The following is a 10,845-nucleotide window of genomic DNA, read 5'->3' on the forward strand; positions in this document are numbered from 1 at the left end:
TGGTAACCATGGTGATAATCTACGTTGCCCACCGCGTCCCCTTACAGAAACAATGAAACAAAACACACAACAACGTATACGCCATAACTTCAACACACAATCGGGCCGTAACCATGGCAGTCCTGCTCTCCCTCATTGTTGGAGGTGGGAGGACAGCCACCATAACACACTCCCCGCCCGGCCGAGGAGCCGGGTGACTCAGACATTAGCCAACTCTTGCAAACACGTTCATATATTCTCCTGGAAGATGACATGATCTCTCTGTTACTAAGGAGATGGTACTGAGACCTTCTGGAAATACAGTAAGTACAGTATGCAACGGACAAAAGGCGGGGTAGAAACAGATTCCTCGTCTAAAGGCCTGGTAAGACGTACCGATTGACTTGGCAGGTGACAGTTGGTCATTAGTGGTTATACGAGAGACTAATTACCTAAATGGACCCTCTTGTATATTTCCAATCCAAAATGTTTGAGAGTGAAACAAGCAGAAGATAAATATACTGACAGTTTATGGATAGTGCTTTCCTTGTAGTCACATGTACCATCAATATTGGCACTACTCCATCTGGTTTCACTCGACTCTCAAGCACCTGGTCAGCATGGGGGACTTGGTGTTAGGATAAGTCATGGACAGGTTTTCTTTGCCGTAAACATGTGGGGGTACTCAAATCGTCACCTCAACTGAATCACCCCAAAGTTAAGATAAGTTCAAATTTGTTCCAGCCCACTTTACATTGTCATTGTCAAAGTGAAGCGGGATCCAACTCGCCGAACTCATTCCATGGTATTGGTCGTACTGGGTTGTCGTACTCTGGCTTGTGGTTGTACCTCAGGGGATCGAATAAATTTGTTGTGTTGCTATCCTTAGCCATTAACTTTTTTTTTTTTTTTGGCAAACGTTGCAAATGGGACAAGTTTGTTCCACGTCCACCTGATGTTATCCGAATCACGAGGAACCTCGTTTAGCCACAGGTGAGCTAGGGCTAATGCGACATCGAGTGCGCCTACGTCATCAACTTGCGTTTATCACGAGATGACAAATTGTCATCATACGGATTATTTCTGGAGGTAAATCATGTACGATAAGTTATCACACATTCCTATTGCCTTCACATAACTGCTAGTCTCTTTCCATACATACGCGCCTTAAGACATATAGAGCAACAGTAACATCACATAGAGTTAAATCACTGATGAGATTGTTTCTGTGCTATGTAAAAGAAAATGTGCTCCGTTGGTTTAATTTGAACCCAAAGACTGACTGACCTTTGCTTTGTGTTAGATGGATTGCAATCGTGTATAACGTCAATCCCACGTAAAGAGTGGGAGATTACACTGTAAACAACTTAATCACAACCTTAATGGAATTTGTAAGGCACACTGGAAACTAAAGGGGAAAGCACGACACATTTAAATATTTGTATGGCAAGTAAACACTATTTGTTGCCAGCTCAGATAAAAGCTGGTGATTGGAGTCCATGATACGCTGGTGAGATTATATGAAAGTCCTTGATTTTGCGGTTCAAAAACACGCCTGCAATTACCACTTATGGCCACAGATGTCACCAAAAACAACAAAACAGAGATCACATAGTTCTCAGGGACTCAGAGACACATTAAATCAAAACAGTAATGCAGTGACGCTGTGGGAAATCTGCCAGAAAGAAAAAAAACAGAAAACAGCTTCATTTTCAAAGGTTGGGCTGGAAACAGCTTTTGAAAACTCAGAAAAAGTTCAGCATTTCTGCTGGTCTATTTCAATCAGTATCTCCACATTCAAATTTTGCAGTCAACAACAAAAAGTGCATCACATTACATGCCACCAATATTGTAACAGATTTTTAATTCAAAGGTGCAAAACTACTGTGTGTCAGCTCTTTTCTCTCTGTTGTAATCATTTACAGGTGCCTTTTATGGACGACAATGCATGGCTATTTCAACTCATTTGATTCCCTCGTTGGGGGATCTCCAACACATTCCGCTGACCTGTGAAGCGTGCAGCTTGTATCCTACTGTGGGCCACCAGCCTGGCAGAAATAAACCACATTCTCTGCTTAGCTGCTTGAACACAGAGAGGAAAATCCTCCCAGAACGAAAAAGACCCCTCCGTCCAAAGGAGGTTAAATAAACACTAGCCCTGTGCGCCGATTTCCCCTGTCTGTCTGTCTCCATCACATCAGTCAGCGCACTCACATGCACACACACGCACACTATAACTGTATGGCATTACAAAGACAATTCCTACACATATTATATGCATTGGATATGACAAACCCATGGCAGGTAACCAACCGGAAACAACAGCGAGACTGTCAGCTGTGGAAAATCGCAATGACAGCCTTCAAACCAGCTGTAAGGAGCACTGACACTGGCAGAAAATGTCTCAATAATTCACAATAACTCACATTTTCAGCAGGAAATCAATTCAAACAACTGCACATTCTTTGCCTTTCCTGCAGTGTTTTTATAGGACATTACCACTTTGTGCTGATATGCAGCGTGACTGTATCCACCAGGCTTAACACACATTCTTCTTCACAACACAACACACCCCCTTGCCAGTTAATTAGGGACACCAGTGAAAACGAAGGCATTCCAGTGTAAAGATCCTGCATTAAAGCTTAGCTTCATGAAGGCCTGAAGCTAGATTATATAAAGAGAGAGCTGTTGATTCAACTTTTTTTTATACATGTAGTAGGTTACTATAAAAATGTGTTACACGTTTTTCTATCATTTTGACAGCAATGTTTTAGTCAGTGTCAAGGGTAAACAAACAAACAAAATAAATAAATAAACTATTTCATAATTAAGTGCAATTTAACAGCACCACAAACAGAATTGCATAACATTCACGATGCTATGATTCAGCGCAGGACTGTTTTGTTAGAATGCATTCCTCCTTACTAAAGAGCCGGCATACCAATATAACAAAGCGAGTTTGCGCTCACATGACGGGTTTCACCATTCAGTGTTCGCATGATCGCATGAAGTTCAGCTACAACCGTCTGGCTTTTGTGTTATTATCATTCCCAGGTCTTAAACAAGTCATTTTAAGTGGAGGTAAAGTGTCACATTGGCAAAATTACGGTTACAAACGTGGCATTTCTCCACGCTGCTTTTATTTTTATTTTTTTTTATTTTTTTGGTCCGTTACAAACATTTACGCAGGAACTAAGCCGAGAAACTTGTTCGTGCGGAGTGGAAGTCCGTGCGACTTCCAGCAGCCTCCACGTCCGTAAACCCCCCACTTGACTAAAAACCGGGCTGAAACAGAGACATTTCCCTACCTGCACGACACCGTGATTTCAACTTTGGTGGCAGGGATAGACGCGTTGAGCGGGTCGAAGTCGCCTATCGACGCCATGTTTAGGAAACTGTTGTTCATCCTGTCAAAATGTTTTCTTGTTTAGCTTTTCCCGTTTCCCCTCTCGCCGCGGTCCAGCCCCTTTTTGACGAGCTATGAAGGAGAACAGCGAGGAACTGTGTGTGTGCGCCTCCTCGGCGAGAAGTGGAGCAAAGGTGCCAGAGAGAAAGAGAAAGAGAGAGGGAGAGAGGCTGGGAGGTGTGATGTCACTCTCTCTTTCTCTCCCTCCTCTGTGTGACTATTCCTCTGTCCCTCTTTCCTCCTTGCCTCCTCTGCCATGTACTTCCCCCCCACTCTCTCTCGCTGTCTGCCTCTCACTCCTTCAGTTCAGCTGACTTCTTTTTTATTGGTTCATTAAAATTCCGCAGCTTCACATTTGCCGGGATGGAAGTGATGACAATGATGCAATCACCGATCAATCACATGGAATAAATGTGTCATGAAAAGTCTTTCCTGTGGGAGCGTGTCCTCTTGTGCTCGCACACATTTCCCCTGCCCTCAATGCTCTTATTCACATCAGTTCAATTCAGTTCAGTTCAGTTCAGTTTGCTATGGGTTGTTGGCGCCAAAAGCCCCTAACCACAGTTTCCTTGAAAATCACATATAGCTCAGTGATGTTTTGCGGTGGGGAGGCAACTGTTTGTTTTTGTTTTTGGCTGTGACCTGATGTCAGTGATCATTATCGTAAGCCGCCTAATGGGAAATATATTCTCTAGTGTTACAAGATATTTTACTCGATTCAAGCCCATAAACTTTATGACAATACTAAATCACTGGAGTGCACTCTTAAAGTCCCTCTGAAATAGCCAATCGAGTATTTGTTTATGTACTTCCTGCAAAAGAGGGGGGGTTAGCCAAGGAAGCAATCCTGGTCTGATTGGTCAGCTCCGGTGGTCAACGGAGCCACGGTCCACTGTTCCTCATCAACTGCGCCATGGAAGCTGACTGAGCCCATATGGAGAACAGCTGTGAGGAAAAGATCGCTTTCTGTTCATCACCATCGCCTAGAGCTGTGGAGTTCACTGATAGATTAGACAGGGATGAAACTGGAAGGAAGAAAGCAACCACGAGGATGATGTTTCTGGGGCGAGGGCATACATGCTCGAGCTGAGATCCTCACATATCCTCTCATACCATACTAATCACTGAACGTCAGTTTGATGTTGGTGATGGGGAAACATTGTGGGATACTGGATACTGGCAGTCCAACATCAGGAAGACTCTGTCAGAAATGTTGCAGGATACTAGCAGACCAACACCAAGCCGTCTACCAGGGACGCTGGCAGGCAGAGAAATAAGTGATATGGTGTTGTGGGACACCTGCAGCCCATCACCAACCCAATGGTCAGGGACACACCGGTGGCCAGGGATACCACCAGCCAGGTATATCGACGGCACAGTGTTGGAGGATACCAGGATTCCAACACCAAGCCAATGGTCAGGGACACTGGTAGCCCAACATTGTGGGTTACTGACAGTCCAACATCAGGGAAAACTGTCAGAGACACTGGTGGACAGAGACACCAGCAGCCAGAAACATCAGTGGCTTAACACTGCAGGATGCCAGGCAGAGACACAAGCTGTACAGTGTTGCGGGACACCTGCAGCCCATCACCAACCCAATGGTCAGGGGCACCAGACGCCAGGTACATCGACTGCACAGTGTCGGGGGATACCAGGAATCCAACACCAAGCCAATGGTCAGGGACACCCGTGGCCCAACATTGCGGAATACTGGCAGTCCAACATCAGGAAACCTGTCAGGGTCACCAGCAGCCAGAAACATCGGTGGCCCAATGTTGCAGGATACTAGCAGCCCAACACCAAGCCACCCAAGTGGCACAGTGTTGCAGGACACCTGCAGTCCATCACCAGCCCGGGACCTGGGACCAATAGTGTGGAGCATCTGTGGCTCATCTTTTGGCCCCCAATGTCGCTACTTGGTTAGCTATTCGTCTGATTCAACTCGATAAATGTGCAGCGGACTGAGACTGTCACTCTGATTGGCCGATCAAAGCAAACAACTGCCCGAGAAGAGAAACTGACAAACTGGCGAATGTAAACAAGAAGTCTTTTCTTGTTTACCTTGTTCATCTAATCTGAATATTTTCACAACAACCAGTTCATCTAGAATGAATGAACTGTGGACCAACTCAAGAGAGGCCAGCTATGTACAGCAGTTTATAGTTCTTCCTAGCAGCCCGTTAGCCTCCCAGGTAATAGTAGTTTTTCAGGTTTCAGTGGTTTTCAATAACAAACACAGCCCGTATTCTTTGCAGTGTGTTCAAGTGCAACATTGTAGTCCACAGAAAGGCGATGTCAGTCAACGTTACAGTGAGCCGTTGCTGTGTACTTAACATTTCAAGAAAGCATTGAACTGGACATCCCCTAGTGCAGGATGAGTCACCAGCATGTTTTTATTGGAAATTCCTAATTGCAAAATAGAATCAGATACTGGTGTTTAGGTGACCTCATTTGATGTATATTGCATGACATAAAAAAGGGGGAATTACCACATTTGATTTTAAGGGAACTTCCTAAACTTTTTAAACCCACACACTGTAGCTCCACGTTTTATCCAGTTCCCAAACTTTTCTATTCTCAGAAATCTGCGAGGAGATTATTATTGTTATTATTATTATTGGTGTTGTGATGAACATTGGACAATAATAACACCCTCTTTTATTTCTCTCTCCACGCCATGAGGATAAGAATCTTATTTAATTAACTGAAAGGGACCCTCCGCCGGCAGAGAATAGAATGACAGCATGATGAATACGAAGGGATAAGGAGGAGAGTCGCATTATGAGGACGCTGTGTTGTCAGTGTGTGTGTGTGTGTTTACGAAAGAAGCCGACTTTGAACTTTGGGAGGGCTTATCAGAAAACACACATGGGCTATCAAGAGAGACGAAACTCACACTGTATTCTCTGACATGTGCAGGTAAACAGGGGCACGAATGAATGCACGCATTTTTACTTCGGGTATCCCAAACGGCCCTGCGAGGGAGAAGGAAAATGCCTGGCTTATAATATTAGTCGCACCAGTTTGTGTGTGTTTTGTGTAAGCTTTATGTTTAGACCATGGAGTCATGGAATCTTAAAATGACGCATCATTGCTCAGAGTGTTTACTGGCCAAAGCTTGCCTCTAAATATAGCTGTCTTACACACACACACGCACAAACACACGCGCTGACACACCCTGACTTCGACGTGTGGTGTGATGGTGAAAACCGTGACAGCACCTTTGGGCAAACATCGTGGCCCTACATCCATGAGGGCGGGTGGGGTGGATGGTGTCTCGCGCACACACACAAACACACACTTAGAAGACGGACACGTGTGCAGGTAGTGCAGACAAGAAACACGGGCGCCATTTGTGGTGAGCAAGCCTCACATCCTCGGTACTGGACTGAGCACTGGCTCAGTAGTACACACGTACACGCACACACACAAACTTTCCAGTCTATGCCTCAAGAATGTTAAGACCCATTAATCCATTAATCATAATTCAGACACTGAATCCCTAAATATGCATAAAACATGAAGCTATTTGTTCTGAATAAATTGCCACATACCATACAGTGATTATAAACACACCACCATGATACTAACAACTAATGCATCTCAATTAAAGCAGAACACCTCAGGTGTAATCTCTAATGGATCACTATGTAAAGGAATATAAGGGAGCATCACAGCTTCTACCAAAAAAATTTGCCTTGTGATGCCTTGCATTGCGTAGGGTATAGGGGATCTGATAGGGGAAGCCTGTGTGGAAGTGCATCAACTCTGCATTCTTTCAAATGGCCAACAGGCCAGACCAATCAGAGTCAGGATTGCTTCCTTGGCAAAGCCAGATTGTGTAGTACTCTCATTTGATTAATGGTTTAATTACCACAGTAAATTTTTTCTTTTAGTTTCATGATCTTAATTCTCTAGTTTCACACCTTCTCTGATACAGTTTAATGTTCATTTACTAAATTATGCTTCCATGCATGATAAAGTAGATGTTTAACTGGAGTTTTAGGCGAGGCTAATATTCTTGTTATTTGGCTGTGCAGTGTCAAGAAAATTCCACACAGCTAAATTACAATATGCAGTACGAAGCCAAGCCAGACGTTTTCCCCTCCATTCTTCATGCTAAGCTAAACTAAACTAAGTTGTTGTGAGGTTTAATGAAATGTTCACACCTTTACTACTTGCCTTATGACACAAAATAACGAAATCAGCCTCATGTCACATGCTACCACAAATCTGTGGATTCTGGAGGCAGATCTGTTTCCCTTGAGCGATGAAGACGTCAGCGAACGTGCCAGCGTGAATGCTTGTGTGTTTTTGCATTCACACAGCTACAGTGAAGAAAACACAAATAGGGTATATGCCAGGGTAAATTTTTTAAATATGCAGCAACATGGTTAGCCTGAGGGGGCCTGCTGACCAACCTGTCCATAAGCAAAAGTGGTTGCGTTGTAGCCCTCAAAACAACCTCTATCTTTTCCTTGGACCACTTGTGGCTCTCCAGGCGTCGTGTACGTACATATGTGACAGCCCTCGATCTTCTCTTTCAGCACCTGAGGACGGATCCTGGTAGACGTAAAGATATGAAGACAGAAAAAGCGCTGGTATGCTAATAATTAGCTCTAAACACACAACATACAACAAGACGGCTCAGCAAAATATTAGAGTGTGATCCTTTTTTTGTGTGTATTAACTTACCATTCAGCTTCGCTTCTTCTGAAAACTTACCACACGATGGCATTAAAAACACACAAAATGGGTAAGTTACACTAATTGACTGCAGGCTCTCCTCAGGCTAGACCCTGTTGTCCAAATATGGTCATTCCTAGCTCCAATAATAATAATAATGATAATGTTATCATGCTAACATAGCCAGATGCTGATGCATTGTGCCAATTTATATTGAACATGTGAAACTGTTTCACTTCAAGTAAAATTAATAACCTGCTGGTGTTGCCTGGGATCCCCAGAGTTGGTAGTAGTGAAAATAAACTGAGGCAGGTCTGAACTGTTGTGTCATGTTTTTGAGTAAATTGCTTAAAATCCATGTTTGTCTCTCAGCTCAGCTGTGCCTAAATGTTGCCCTGGTGTTAAATGTCTCGGCTGGTTACGATCTGCAATGATAAATTTACTCTCGGCTGCACAGAGTTCAGCTGGAGAGCCCTCTGGATTTAATAGCCACTGACACTTACACAATTAATACCGTTCTGTGCTTACATGGAGCGATCTTCAGCAGATGATTCAGTTCAATTCAACTCCATCCTATCGATCAGAGCCCACACTTGACCTGCACACTATCATTCCTACTGCTCGTTCCCCTGCAGGTTTTGTTAATCCCCACCTCCCCCTGCTGCTTTCTTTGTTGAAACTTCAAATGACTCAGCTAGTGAAACAAAGATGTCATTTCTTTCAAGGGCCCTGCCCTCTAATTTCATGCTAAAAGGCTTTAACAGGCGTATTAAAAATGTTGTTCTTCCCAATCTGTTTTGCTTGATAACTGCGATCCGCTGAGAGGGGACAAGGTTGATTTCTGTAGTCGCATTAAGAGAGCAGGCAGCCGTATCACGGCTCATCAGTTCTGGTCATAAAGCGGCAGCGCTGGTATTTTTAGCCGGTGGATTCACTCGGTGGATGCTCAGAAATGGGGAGCCGGGGTGGTGAATATTGACCTCGTCCTCCTGAGCCTCATTGCCGCTCAGGAAAAAAAACGTCTTTAACTACCACTTGGCTGCCTCTGCCTGATTTCCACACATGTCTCCTCTTGTTTCTGTGTCAGCTGTGTCTCACGGATTCTGTCCCCGGGTTTCAGTGCGGCATTGAAAAGGATAAAATTCAAATTAGGTATTTATTTCCACAGACTGTCAGAAAACAAAACATCTCTTAGTGTTAATGATGCAGTCATTTAACTCAAAGGTATAGGCAGAGAAATACACAGTGTTGTATACTGCATATATAGCATTCATTTATTATCTTTGTTCTGAAAAGAGCAATGGATAGAGAGACAAGCGTAAACACCATCCCAGACTATTTCGCAAAGAAATGAACTTATATTGATTCTAATTCCTGGGTAAATACAATGCCTCTGTCACAGTACTAATACCATTATTCAGACAGATTTAACTGTGAAACAAGAGTACCTAGTTAGCCACACACATCACCAATCAATGTATTCACTGAACACATTAGAGTAGGATATATTATCCAAACTCATCAGACATTACGCTGCAATTAAACTGAAAGAGGAGCCCACGCAGTGTGTCTGAGGAGTTGTTATTGATTTCCGGTGAAACCTGATTGTCAGGATTGAACGCTACTTGCCGGTAATGTGCTGCTATTTCATTCCTGTGTACAGGAAACATCAACAAGAAGCTGGGTGGAAAGAATTTGTGATTATGAAAGTCATGTCAGGAGGACATGTAGGTGTCTTCCAAGAATTTGTTTTCACGCATTCTCATAATCGAATTGCCGAACCAAATCGAATAAACAGGTTGACACGGGGGCACATTGTAGTCCGATGCTGATGCTCTATTTATTGCCTAGTTGTGTCATTAAAAAAAAAAAAAATGCTTGTCATAATCTTCATGCTGTGATGCACAACGCTATTAGATGATAATTTATACCTCTCTCATGTCTCCGTATTACATGTGAAGCTAGGAAAGCAAGCTAGCTAACTAGTTAGGCTAGGTCAAAAGGTCAATGGCTTCCTGGCTATCCAGCTGATACACAGAAGCCACGGAGTAAATGCTGAGAGTTTGGCCCGTTTTATGGACTGTTCTCATAAACATGGTGAAGATTGACAAAAACATTTCCAACATATGAACCCCTACAAGACCACTACTTTCAATTTTAACATTTCCATTTGATTAAATGTTATCAAAAGCCAGATTGCGCCTGAGAGCAAAGTAGCAGTGGTTGGTGGTTTATTTAACCTTTATTTAACCCCGACAAAGCTGCGCTACTTGGTTCTCACCACTTCCTCCTGTCTTTGTGCTAATCTTTGCTATGCTACGCTCATTGACTACCCGCTTTGGTTGTAGAATGTATTCAGTGGAAAACTGAGTTGCTGCCTTTGAAAACTCAATCACCTACATAACTAAGAAGAACTTGGGTCAGAAAAACTTGTAGTACATGAGTTTCTGACTCTTGACAACATGAAAATGGTGGGAAAATCCTCCAGGTAATCCTCAAAATCTGGTAAACATTACACCTAAGTCACTTGAAACAATCATGTTGATGTAACAATCTTTTATGATGATTCCTTTTATTTCACCGATTATCCATTTCCACATTCTAGCTTAAAAGCCCATGAAACCATTTCCAAACTAGGAAAATGAAACAATCCAACCATGTTTACTGCAGAGATGAAGGAGTGGTATTAATCATTTTAACTAGCTCTTTATGAGAAGTATGTTTCCCAAAAACATCACAGTTTTGTAATTTTTCTACTGTAAAGTAAAACA

The 10,845-nt window shown here is 43.1% G+C and overlaps 1 protein-coding gene across 1 annotated transcript in view; it reads right to left on the reverse strand.

Moving 5' to 3' along the window:
• The window catches only part of LOC125000115 (copine-8), a 95,576-nt gene extending 91,928 nt beyond the window's left edge, over positions 1 to 3,648 (reverse strand). Inside the window, exon 1 of the mRNA XM_047575487.1 lies at positions 3,288 to 3,648. Within this exon, the coding sequence (XP_047431443.1) occupies positions 3,288 to 3,385 (98 nt within the window). The 5' untranslated portion in view covers positions 3,386 to 3,648. The remainder of the gene's footprint in view (positions 1 to 3,287) is intronic.
• Positions 3,649 to 10,845: the final 7,197 nt, after the last annotated feature.

The sequence above is a fragment of the Mugil cephalus genome, chromosome 22 (assembly GCF_022458985.1).
Source record: "Mugil cephalus isolate CIBA_MC_2020 chromosome 22, CIBA_Mcephalus_1.1, whole genome shotgun sequence".
Classification (NCBI taxonomy): domain Eukaryota; kingdom Metazoa; phylum Chordata; class Actinopteri; order Mugiliformes; family Mugilidae; genus Mugil; species Mugil cephalus.